This window comes from Saimiri boliviensis, chromosome 1 (assembly GCF_048565385.1).
Source record: "Saimiri boliviensis isolate mSaiBol1 chromosome 1, mSaiBol1.pri, whole genome shotgun sequence".
Taxonomy (NCBI): domain Eukaryota; kingdom Metazoa; phylum Chordata; class Mammalia; order Primates; family Cebidae; genus Saimiri; species Saimiri boliviensis.
This window is the reverse complement of record NC_133449.1, coordinates 67,545,461-67,558,457: the sequence shown is the minus strand read 5'-3', so window position 1 is coordinate 67,558,457 and position 12,997 is coordinate 67,545,461. Positions and strand designations below refer to the sequence as shown.

The window sequence follows — 12,997 nt, the reverse complement described above, 5'->3', positions numbered from 1 at the left end:
TTCCCTCCCTACAAAGAGCAGAACCTTCTTTGGGGACCAGAATTTTATACTATGCAGTAACGATTTCACCCTCCACTTCTCCATGAGCTCTTTATATGTTGCACATGTGAATCCCACACTTGGGTTAGAAGTACAGAGGCCTTACTCTGGGCTTGTAAGACCTGGTTGACAGTTTTAGAACACTTCCTTATAATTAGAGACTGGGTGGTGGGGAATGGGGGTGGGTGAGCCCAGGATGGTTGGGGGTATGGTGGGAGATGGACAGATCTATTTTTTTTCTTCAATTAGGCTAAGCAGAGAAGACCCAAATAAATGCAGCCCTTCATTCAAGGCTATTTGAACTCCAAGAGGTAAATTGTGTTGTTTCACTTCTGCAAAACCTTTTTAACACTTTCCCATAAATCTGTAGCTCAACAGTAAGTTTTCCCTTCACTGAGTTCTGCAGTGCAGCGGTTCTCAAATTTGAGCACCAGCCAAGTGCAGTGGCTCACGCCTGTGATCTCAGAACTGAGGTCAAGGTGGAGGATCACTTGAGCCCAGGAGTTTGAAACCAGCCTGGACAACATAGGGAGACCCTGTCTTTCTACAAAATTAAAAATTGTGTAAAAATTTTGAGCATGCATTAGAATTACCCAGAGTGCAGAGAGAGCGTGGAGCACCCCTACAGGAGAGTAGGTCTGGGCTGGAGCCCAAAGATTTGCATTCCTAACAAGTTTGCAGGTTATACCAGTGCTGCAGGTCTGGAACCATGCTTTGAGAACCACAGCTGTTACCATATACTCTCCACCTTGTAATTTCCTGGCTTACTTGTATTGTCTAGAAATAGTCCAGAATTATTTTCAGCATATCAGTCTGTTGTCTTGACCAGACTTCAATTCCTGCAGTGGCAGAGATTGTATATATTTTCCACCACATCAATTAGCATTATTGGACACATAGTCTAAGTACTTTTTTTTTTTTTTTTGAGACAGAATCTTGCTCTGTTGCCAGGCTGGAATGCAGTGGTGCAATCTTGGCTCACTGCAACCTGTGCCTCCCAGGTTCAAGTGATTCCCCTGCCTCAGCCTCCACCATACCTGGCTTTTTTTTTTTTTTTTTGTATTTTAGTAGAGATGGTGTTTCACCATTTTGGCCAGGATGGTATCGATCTCCTGACCTCATGATCCACCTGCCTCATCTTCCCAAAGTGCTGGGACTACAGGCGTGAGCCACCACGCCTGGCCTTAAGTACTTATATATTGCGAAGAGCTTCAGAGATCTTGAATTCTTCAAGGAGACAGGGATCAACTATGGTTAATTATAGGACTTCCACACTTTGCAAAAGATCATGTAATTCTTCTCATCATTCACATCTACAGGGAAAAGTCTTCGTTTCCTTCAGCAATATCTGAATCTCATTAAAGAAACACTCCAGTCTTGATTTAGGAAAAAAAGATTCATTCCTTCATCCTTCCAAGTAAGGTACAGTACAACTGAATAACAATGCACATTACTGAAAAACACAGCTGCATCTTATACTGCTCACTACTCTTTAAGTATAATTCAGATATTAAGGAAAAGGACTGCTAATCACATTAGCACATTACAGAAATCAAAATTAACTTACCACACAAAATAAATTAAAACATTAAATATTAACTTTTTCAGTGCAACATATACAGAAGTCAGAGTAAGGAGTTCTAAAAAAGCATCAGGTTTATTATAATAATGAAAAGTTGACCATTTTAGTAAATTATTAAGACTAGGAAGATGAGTTGCTTTTTCAGTGCTCTGTGTGTTGTGAACCGCTAGATCTTTCAGAAAGCCTGGTAAGTCAATGACTAGAGAGAACAGGTCTTACGTTAGAACATTAAAAAATAGACACGTTTGTCTTACTTCTGCAACATCCTCTTGGTTTTGGGCATTTGAGTCATTCCTCCCTCTGGGACTAGGCAGGTTGGGAGAGATCAAAGCCCAGAACTAACTAGAGGGCAGAGGTCTCCTGAGCAGTATTAGCGCCTCATGAGTCCATCCCTGCCAAATTGACTGAAAAAGCAACCGGTGGCCCATGTGCCCTGGAAAACCTGACTTGAAGATAACAGGCAGTTTTCTGTACCTGCAAAACGCAATCCCTTGAGAAGCTCCAGAAGCATAAATTCTCCTCCCTTAGCAGTGCAGGTGGGTGAGGGTCAATCCCACCTTTTCTTCCTTTCTCAAGAGAAAGGACTCCAGGGCCATTCTGCCCACCTCTCCTGCAGGGTCACAGTAGCCAGCTCATCCCTGGCTCAGTTCCATGTGTGTCCAGCTGGGGCCCTGTCTTCCAGATCAGGGTTGGCTGCTATCTATCTTTCCACGTGGAAGAAAACATTTCCTGCCAGATGCTTAAAAAAAGTCACAGCCTGCAAAGCAGTGGGAAAATCCAGGCTCCATAAGAATACTGGAGGCCTTTTAAAAAATGCTATTTTTTTAAATGGGGGCTTTTCATTGTCTCCTGAGCCACTGGATACAGCGATGCTCCCCACTGCCAGATGTGTGGCAGCTTACCAGGTCAGGATGTTAAATGATTCTCTAATTGTAGTGAACAATTCATTTTCTAAAGGGCAAGGAAACACAGGGAACCTTGCTGAGATGGATTAGAAGGTGCATTTTTAACTTGAGAAGGGAGTATTTTTATAGCTAACCAAAGACTACCACTGCCATTAAATTGTAGAGGAGTCCAATGCTTATCAGTCATTAGATTTTTAGAAGAAAAATCACCGAATAAGCCACACTCTCCTATCCTGGGGCATGGGTGATGGTCCAACCAGGCCTGCCTTGATGCAGCCTCTTTTTCAGACCTACTGGTTTCCAAAAGACTGACTTGGAAGGCACTTCTAGGGAGGCATACATTGGAGGCCTTTGCATGCGTGTTACAGGCATAAGCATGAGGGCACTGGGAAGTGTGACTCGCTGGACCTAGGAACCAGAGCATTCACAGACACCAAATCTCAAGTTTTTGCAGGGAACGTCTGCTTCCATCATCTGTTCAGCCTCATCTTCTCACACCTCTGCAAAGTCTCTTGGATGCTAACTACTGATTGACAGGGGTCTAAAAACCAGTGTCCATTAATTGGTCTCTAAGCAGGATGCGATAGTCAAGCCTCAACCCACATATCTGCTGCTGTGGGACTGGCCCAAGGAATGCAAACTTGAACCTATTTTAATAATTAAAAAACCGGGAGCCGTGTCAACGACCTTGCTATGGGGCCAGCTCTGAACAGATCTGAGGTCTGCATTTAGTGCTTCAGGTGTGGCATTGTTAAATAAGAGTGCCAAAGTGAAGACACGGGTCATAGAATTGTCTGAATTACATATAAAGAAAAAATTTCATAGAAATGGTTCTTCCAGACCAAAGAAGGATTGGGGGAAGACAAAACTCTCTGAAAATTTCAAGCCAATTGACATATTTTCAATGTCCCTTTCATGATTTAATAAGCTAGAGCACTTAAGAGTTAATAGGTAGAAATCTTTCACTTTTCAAATATTAGTAGAGTTTCCTCACCTAAGGAGTTTACATATTATTTGTTATTCTGTTTCCAAATTTTAGTAAAAATTCCTAGGGATTAGCTACCATCATCCCTATGTATTTGAAGGGACCCACTGCTTCCCACAGGCAGGCCCCATGAGTCAGATGGACCCAGATACTCAGGGAACAATTGCTCCTTCTCTTGAGTGGAAAGCAAGATCCACATGGTGGAGATGACTTGTTAGAGTTTTTGTTGTTAATAAAAACGGCATCCTGAATGGAAACAAAGAAAAGCAATTACTGGAATAGTTTTCCTAGTGCTTGAAAATAAATAGCAAAGTTAAATTTCTCCTTTTAAAAATGACGAAACAAACCAACCAAGCAACAGAATGGAAAATAAGCGACTGGTCCCCTTTTATGCATTTGGCCTGAAACACCCACGGCTCGTGGCTAATGCCTCATTTCTAAACATTCTCTCGGAGGGCTCGCTAGGAAGTGAACCCATCTAATCACTGAGCAGTACAGTATGTATTGGGTTTATCCTGTGTAGACACGCACATATTCTCTTCCTCTCTCCCCAGCAGAAGGGACAGATCCTTGCTGAGGGATTTGCTAAATATTCTCACAGAATGTACTGGGAACATTTACTGGCTTTGTGGCTTAGATGGCACCACCTCTGAACCCTACCTTTGTTCCTACCAGTAACCCAGCCTCTGCTTCCATCTTTGCAACCCTGGCTGGCTTTTCCCCAAGCCTTAGCTGTCTCAAAGAGGCCAGACATTTCTAATCAATCAGTATAGCTTTTAAGTCAGCAACACATACATCATTAATGTAGAAGTCTGAAGGGGTTTTATGCTTTTTACATCAACTTAAGAGATTAAAAATCAAACCATTATCCATCTAATAAATAAGACATCTCCAAGGGTGGTGATAGCTTGGGACAGTCTTCAATGTCATGTGTCCATGGAAGATACTGGGCTGGTCGAGGGTCTCGTGGTTACAGGGTACAGCTTCTCTTAAAGCTGGGGTCTTCATGTGACATTAAGCAGTTTCCTTTCTTCCACTTTCTTCCCCAGTGAGCGGCTGACAGAAAACGGTAACAACCATAGAAATCCCCTGTGCTGGGCAGAATTCTGCTGTGGAGAGGTGGGCCATTAAAAAGAAACATGCAGCCCGGAATCCACGCCTGGCAGAAGACAACTACACCTCTGGACTCAGAGGCCAACTGAGGCACGCAGCTCACCCAGGTGAGCAGGAGTCTGTCGCTTTACAGTTCTTTTTTAACCAGTCTTGAAATCGTGGTCCACCAATTTCTTCTTTAGGTCTCACTGAATAACCCCGAGCAGACAGAGTTCTTGACAGTTTTGAAGGCCCACGAAAGACAAAAAGGCTGTGCGGGTGATCGCAGCCCAGGAGGAAGGTCTGCGGCACGTGCAGGCGGCTCTGGCGGTGCTCTCCTGAAGAAGCCTTTCTTTACTGATCTGCCACAGTCCACCTGGCCAAGCTCCTCCTCTGGGCTCTTCAGACCACTGGCAGGAAGGAAAAACAGGTTAAGCACTGCGGGCCACACCCTGGCCACCTTGGGAAAATAAGCTTAAGAAAGAGACTTGGAGATGGCACTGCCAATGTCACCAAGTTCTCTCAGGCAGTTAGGCCCGAGTCCAAACTCTGCTGGTTCAGTCTTGGAGACCGCAACCTCTGACACTGTGCTTTCAGTGCCAAAGGCAGCTAGAAAGACTGATCGAAAGTGAGAAGTAGCAGAAGGAAGGCAGATTGGGGGATGGGGGGATGCATGCTGTTGTGAGGGCCTTATTTCTTTTCTTTTTTCTTTTTTTTTTTGAGGCAGAGTTTCACTCTTGTTACCCAGGCTGGAGTGCAATGGCGTGATCTCGGCTCACCGCAACCTCCGCCTCCTGGGTTCAGGCAATTCTCCTGCCTCAGCCTCCTGAGTAGCTGGGATTACAGGCACGCGCCACCATGCCCAGCTAATGTTTTGTATTTTTAGTAGAGACGGGGTTTCACCATGTTGACCACGATGGTCTCGATCTCTTGACCTCGTGATCCACCCGCCTCGGCCTCCCAAAGTGCTGGGATTACAGGCTTGAGCCACCGCACCCGGCCGTGAGGGCCTTATTTCAATCTGGTCTGTAGTGGCTTCCCCTGTAAGGGGTGGCTTGGTGGGCGGCTCTGGTTCAGGGCTCTGGTGGCAGAAAGGCTTCCCCTGAGGCCATACAAGAATGGACCCATTTATTTTTCAAAATGGCTGGGCCCTGAGGGAATCCTCGCTGTCTGGCGTGGTGAGGCAGCATGGCTCAGTTCCTGAGTTCAGCTTAGCCTGGACATCTTTCCTGGTCCCTGCCACGGTTCCTCAGGAGGTGCTCACAGATGAGCACCCCTGGTTCCTCCATCCTTTAGGCCCAATAGGCCTGGCTGGTGCTACATGAGGGGGTGATATGCGCCATCTCAGGGAGAGGGACTTCAGCTCCAGTTGCAATATCTAAAGGTCTGACCCATCCCCAGGATTAGAACTAACTTCTCAAATGTGGGTAGAGAAGAAGGGACATTAACGAAACTTACTCCACCCCAAATGACTTGGTTGAGGCTCAGACAAATGCTACAAAATCTATTACAAAATTTCTTAAAAGACTCAAAACATTTTTCTATTGGTGCTAAAAGAAAAAATAAGCTCAAAAATTAGCTCAATGGATTAGCCCGAGGTAGTTGAAAGGAGATGTTGAGACAGGGCTTTCGAGGCCCTGGTTCTCATCCTCACTCCCCCACTGACTCCTAGTGGGATTCAAGCAGGCTGTCAGCAGACTCAGTTTACCCACATCACTCATGAGCCATCCTCCTCTTAAGGCCACTGCAAGGCTGAGTGGATTTGCATCCTCAAGAACTGTGGCTCCTAAATCTCGAGCGCTGCTCCAGCATAGTCTGTGTGTGCTCATTTACTGCACACAGTTACTATGGTTATTGACATGAAGAACAGATGTGTGGCGTTCTTGGGCCTTCAGTTCCCTCCAGATGACCACGAGCTCTAATGAAGACACGTGTGTCCAGCCTCCCAGCAACCTTCTTCCCTACCCTCTCCACGGACCCTGGAGCTTCTGAATGCCAACTGTTGACCAGGGAGGGACACCTCTGGATTGATTCACTTTAATGACCGTCTCCTGACCCACTATGTCCTCAAGAAGAACTTTATGATGGGCTCTCGTTAAAATAGCATCCCTGAAAAGCTGGCCGATGTGAGACTTTTCTGGCGTTGTTTGGATGAAACAACTCTTTACCTCCATGAGCCCAGAGCCAGAGATGCTCCGAGGAGGGCTCCTGAGGTGCAAGCTGGGCCCGTGTTCTAATGTCCAATCTCTATTGGTGTTGGAGAAAATACCCAGGAAATGAAGTAAAGTTCACGAAGCTCACAGGATCTAAGGGTTAACCTTGCAGAGGCCAAATTCCTCATTTTACAGATGAAAAAGGGGAAGTGATTTTCTCAAGGGAAAGAGAATGAATCTCTCTCGAGTGCCATCAATTTGGGTGATACACTAGGTATTTTATATCACCATCTTCCAATTTGCACAACATGATTTTAAGAATAAGAAAACAGGCTAGGCTGAGCATGGTGGCTCACGCATGTAATACCAGCACTTTGGGAGGTCTAGGTGGTTCATCTGAGGTCAGGAGTTCGAGACCAGCCTGGCCAATATGTTGAAACCCCATTTCTACTAAAAATGCAAAAATTAGCTGAGTATGGTGGCAGGCGCCTGTAATCCCAGCTGCTTGGGAGGCTGTGGCAGGAAAAGCGCTTGAACCTGGGAACCAGTGAGCCGAGTTTGCACCACTGCACTCCAGCCTGGGCAACAGAGTAAGACTCCATCTCAAAAACAAACAAACTGAGGCTCTGAGAGGTTGAGTAACTTGTCAAAGTTCCCATAGCCACCAGCCAGGATATTAGGGCTCCCTACTAAGTAAAAGGCACCTATGAATAAACTAATCCTGACCTGGTAGAAGAAAAGTCTCTCTTTTCTCCCCCTCTCTCTGCTCCATAGTCCAGGAACTTCTGCTCTGACTTGGAGAAGGTAGTTGTTTTCTCCACCCCATAGTGTCTCCCACCAGAGAAGAGGCTCCTTACCCGTTTCTGAGTGGCAGCAAGCAGTCCTTCCCTTCAGGAGGGCGCTGGGCTTTTCGTGCCGGCAGATGAGGGCCCGGCACCACTCACAGTGTTTTCGGACCTGGCAGCAGCTGCAAAGACATAACAGACCCAGTCTGGGCAGGAGGGCCATGGGTGGCACAGCATCTGCCCAACGGGCCTGTGGGCAGCTCCGGCTCTATACCAGCTCCCCATGGGGGCTTCTAGAGGGACCAGCACTGTAGGGGGCTGAGGGCACGGCAGGGCAGTGGTTTTTTTGGGGCAGATGCTGGCCAGCAACAAAAGCATCAGTTGACTGCCCTAAAGTATTCATTCCATTTCTGCAAGCTGACCTGGCTCCATCTTCCCCAGCTGTCAGAAGGAACTGGTCCTGCACTCGGCTTTCTCGATAAACAAGGTGGGTAACTCTACAGGTACAGTAATGGCCTTAAAACTGGGACAAAGGACTGGGATAAAGTGGCCACCTCCAGCTGGCAGGGTTGTGAGGGTTGAGGAGGACGTTATTCATCTGGTATTGCCAGTAGCAGAACAGGGAACTTGGATGGCTGAATTGACCATGGAAAAACATGGAAGAATGAGTCATGGATCTCAGTGGCTTTGAATCCTCCTTTCAGGGCTAATATTCTCTAGTTTTGGAACATCCACCCTCCCTGTAAACCTGTGTTGCCTGGAGTCCTGAGGCATCAGGTTATAAAGGCTCCTGCCTCCCTCTGTGGGCAGGAATGGACAGTTTTCAGAGTTTACATCAAAAAAAAAAAAAAAAAAAAAAAAAAAAAAAGCTCCATAAGAAGAACAGAAAGAAAGCACTGAGTAAGAGAGAAGTTACCCACAGACACTGCCAGCTGTTTTCCTCGGGGTAGCACGGAGACCTCCGTTTCCACTCATTCCAACCTTAATGCATGTATACTTTATGTGTCTCTGGGCAAGGTCTGGAGTTAGGAGAAATTTCCTGACCAAGGTGAGCCAGGTGGCAGAGATGAAGAAATAAGCCTGTTGCTGGGCTTCTCTCTTGGTGTCTGGTGGCATTTCACGAATCCTCTCCCAGCCCCTGTCTTGATACTGTGCTGCAGTGAGAAGCTGGGAAGGTTTCTGGAACCCCTGAATCTTTGGACAGCAGGGCTAAGGAGGAGGCCCCGAGACCTTCCTGCCCAACCTGCTTTTGTCACAAGTGAAAACCGGGAGCCCAGAGCAGTGTGCCTGGGCCTGAGGCCCTCCTGAGTTAGCGTCTGGGCTGGGAACAGCACATCCCATGCCAGGGGGCTCTGAAGGCCCTGGTTCCAGATCTGTCGATGCCTGCTTTCTCACAGCCAGCCAGGTGGGCTTGTGCTCGTCACTTCCCAGGCAGGAGTGGCCCAGGGCAATGGGATCAAGGCCTCTAGATCCCTTCAGCATGGGACAAGCTGGTCCCAGCTTGGACCCTGCCACTCAGGAGGGCCCTAAGCCCAGGAAGTCAGCAGCCCGGCAGGAGTGAGAGCATAGTCTCTGGCTCATGGATTCTGAACTTGGTCTCTGACAGGGAGACCAAGGCTGGGAAGCTCCACAGGAGAGTTGGGACTGGCTGCCTCTCTGGAAATGAGAGATGCTCTCTAGGCATCTAGATCATTCCTGTTTCCACAGAATCTGGCAAAATTAGCTCTTAGGTCTCTCTGGGGAGGCCCATGTGGGCCCCCAGCCTTGTTCCTAAGTCTCTGTGATTCTCCTGGCCACAGAAACAGGACTATGGAAGGATGGGCGAACACACACAGCTACTGGCCACAAGAAGCAAGGCTGGCAGCCCACAAGCTGGCTCCGGCTCCTCAAGGAGGGTCCTCCTGAGTGGCAGAGCCTGGGCTGTGCCCAGTCTGAACCAGAGCTGCTTGTCTTCTCCCAGCAAATGTGTTTTCTAAAGTCCCTGGAAGCAGAGTGGATACTGCTTGCAGAGGAAGGAAAGGCCGGCCCGGCTCAGACCTCCCCCCTCACCACTCAATGCTGCCTTGGTCCAGGAGAAGGATGTGAGCAGGCTGTGCCTACTGTCAACAAGCTCTAAGGGGTGCCCTGTTATTACCAGAACCAGGGGCATGGGTTTCAGATGTCCCATGCCATGCCAGCCGTCGTCAAAGTAGCATTTAGCTTTGCTGACACCACTCAGACATCACAGCAGTAAGCTGTGCTGAGGCGGCCTTGTTATCTGGACATACTGTAGATGTCCCTGGTAGGAGAGGCTCTAAGGGATGCAGGAGACCTGACCTTAGGGGCAGCAAGTACTCACTGTATCAGCACACATGTGATGATAAGGACAGCAAGGGCCACCATGGAGACCACCACCAAGGCAGTGATGGCCTGCTTCTTCTGGCTGGCGGCCACCACGGCCAGGAGGTCCGCATGCTCACAGCGTGCACCGACGTACCCAGAATGGCAGCTGGGGAAGAAAGGAAGGTCAGTGCCCTCTCCTGACAGAAGGTCTTGTTCCCCTAGCTCTCCAGGGAGGGTTTTCCTGGAGGGACCCAGAGCCTTCAGGTAAAGCCCAAAGGGACCGTGCCAGCTTTTGCGATTGGAGGTAAAGGTGTTAGCAAAATGCCTCCTATTTCTGGCCGCAGGCACCACCACTTGCTTGGAGAAGGAAGGGGAATCGAATCATCCTTATCTGAGGATGCAAACTACCGCAGAAGCAACCTGCGACTATTGCGACTGTGCCAAATCCTGGAGGAGTCAAGGATTGTCTTCCTGACACAAACTTCATTCTGGCAGTTCACAAAAAATCCAGGTTAGTTTTAAACCAAGTATGTATTTTCAGAATTTCTGATGATGAGAAAGAACACCTGAAACCAGAGGAGGCATAGGCTGTGGTTTGCCTTTTTATCTTCTTCATCAAGTTTAATTAGTTCTTCAGGTATTTACCAGGTTACCCAGCACCACTACCTGGTCGTGGTAGGACTGGAGAAGTCACTGCTCTCCTGTGAACCCTGGTGTCCTCCTGTCCTTTAATACCTGGCCCACCTTTACACCAGGCTTAGTAAAGGCACAAGCAAGGTCATGTTCGAATGTGCACGCAGCCTGGGAAGTGTGGCGCCAACACCAGATAATGTAATTCCTGGTGATGTAATTCCGATGGCTGCCCATTGAAATTGTCTGCAGAGCTTTCAAAAATCCTGATGTCCAGGCCATACCTTTAGATCAACTAAATCCGAATCTCTGGGAGTCAGTCCTGGGCATCAAGATTTTTAAAGCTCCCAGGTGATTCCAGTGGGCAGGGGAGGGCGATCCTTTCTTTTCCTAATTGTAATAATGGGAATGCTTCTCAGTTGCTCTTTATAACAGAAAAAGGAAAAGGTTTGGCGGAGGTTGCGGTGAGCTGAGATCGCACCATTGCACTCCAGCCTGGGTAACAAGAGCGAAACTCCGTCTCAAAAAAAAAACAAAAAACAACTTCCAAAGCTTCTAATATTAGACTTAATTATGCTGATTATTTTAGGCACAAGTCACAGAAGGAGTGGGAAGAGTCACCTTGCCTGGCTGCACATGAATCACCCTTGACCCAGCTGCTGTTCCCTCCTTGGCCTCAGGTAGGTGCTGGTTTCCACCTGGCTGCACATTGCACAGGACTATGAGGCAGTGGGTGCACTAGGACCAAGGGCACGTGTATTGGGCTCACCCATTCTCCGCTTTTCAAGAACCAGATTCACCAAGTCCTATAACCTCTGTGCTCTAGGGGCTGGGGAAGAGAGGGCTGGAGGAAGCTCAGCCCCACTATCATACTCCTTTCAGCAGGGCCTCACAACATCCACTGGCTGCAGTGATGGTGCCAACGGCGGCCACAATCGCAAACACAGCATATGCTGTGCTGGGCACTGAGCTTGAATGTTCTCCAAGTGCTGTCTAGTAGAACTTTCCATGATTATGACAGAGTTTATATCTGGGCAGTTGAATACAGTAGCTACTAGCTACCTTGAGGTATTACATTTTTTTTTTTTTTTTTTTTTTTTTAAGACGGAGTCTTGCTCTTGTCACCCAGGCTGGAATGCAATGGCATGATTTTGGCTCACTGTAACCTCTGCCTCCTGGGTTCAAGCAATTCTCCTGCCTCAGCCTCCCAAGTAAGTAGCTGGGATTGCAGGCGCGCACCACCATGCCCAGCTAATTTTTGTATTTTTAGTAGAGACAGTGTTTTACCATGTTGGCCAGGCTGGCCTCGAACTCCTGACCTCTGGTGATCCACCTGCCTCAGCCTCCCAAAGTGGTGGGATTATAGGCGTGAGCCACCAGGCCTGGGTGAGGCATTGCTTCCTTAAAGTGTGGCTAGTGAGACTCAGAACTAAATTTTAATTAAGTAGTCTAACTGCTTAGGGGCCCAGTGGCTCTTGTCATGGGCAGCAATTGCTCTATATACATTATCACTGGGTCCCCATTACAATTCTATGAAGTATTAGTATCCTAATTTTGTGCACAAAGCAACTGAGGTTCAAGGGGCCAAGTCACTTGTATGAGAGACTTGGCAGGACTTGTCTGCCTGACCTCTGATCCATGCCTTTAACTGAGGTGTCCTCCTGCCTGGTGTGGGACCTCTACTCTGGCTTCCAGTAGGAAGAGAGAGGGAGGATCTGCACTTTCTCCAGACCTGTGGATGGGAGTGACGTCATCCTTCCTAACCCTGCCCCCACCACCTGCTGATAGATGTACAAAAGGGGGCTCAACAAGAAATCTGCCCCCAGTCCTAATCTCTTGCGAGGTGCCACCTTGGTCACACGGGCAGCAGGCTTTGCACTGATGGTGGTCGGGTCTCTTTGGATGTTTAATTCTGTTCAGATTCCACTGGAATGTTCTGTGGCGGGGGCCAGGTGGAATGTTTCCCTTGGCAGACATGAATTTGCTTTCATACTTTGCTGTGGGAAAGTCGTCGGGAGTTGGGTCACCAAGGATCATTGGGGACAGGTGAGAAACTTCAAACTGGTTGCCAGGGGTAAACTTGTCACTGGGTGGCTTCCTTCAACCGTTTTCCTTTGTTTGAAGGCTTCTGCAGGCAGCAGACCAATGGTTTGAGGAATCTGCCCCAGGGAAAAAGTGTTGAGAGCCCTAACCTTGCATTTCTATAGCTTTACTGTCTTTGCAAATTCTCTTCCCATTAGTTTTCTGATGTGGTTGGGAGCTAGGGCATTTATTAAAGGGAGCTGTAAAATACCATCTAGGGTTTACCTGAAGCGTAAACATCTAAGGGTAGTTTTCACCACCTTTGGCAGTCTCTGACTAGTTATTTAACATTTTTTTCCCCCCTCGTTTTATAGCATGAGATGTCATTTTAGGTTCTCTGGAAACCTAAAGACTGTTGTTCATATGGAAGACAGAATTTAAGACTTACGATATTTTAGAAAGTGCTCTCTTGCCGAGCCTAG

The 12,997-nt window shown here is 47.7% G+C and overlaps 1 protein-coding gene across 2 annotated transcripts in view; it reads right to left on the bottom strand.

Annotated features, from left to right (window-relative positions):
* Positions 1–1,416: 1,416 nt before the first annotated feature.
* The window catches only part of TGFA (transforming growth factor alpha), a 103,284-nt gene continuing 91,703 nt past the window's right edge, over positions 1,417–12,997 (bottom strand). For both annotated transcript variants that reach the window (XM_003922647.4, XM_010333496.3), the window contains exons 4-6: positions 9,880–10,029; positions 7,614–7,723; positions 1,417–5,013 (exon numbers count right to left, since the gene is read on the bottom strand). In XM_003922647.4, coding sequence (XP_003922696.1) covers positions 5,006–5,013; positions 7,614–7,723; positions 9,880–10,029 — 268 coding nt within the window. In that variant the 3' untranslated portion in view covers positions 1,417–5,005. The remainder of the gene's footprint in view (positions 5,014–7,613; positions 7,724–9,879; positions 10,030–12,997) is intronic.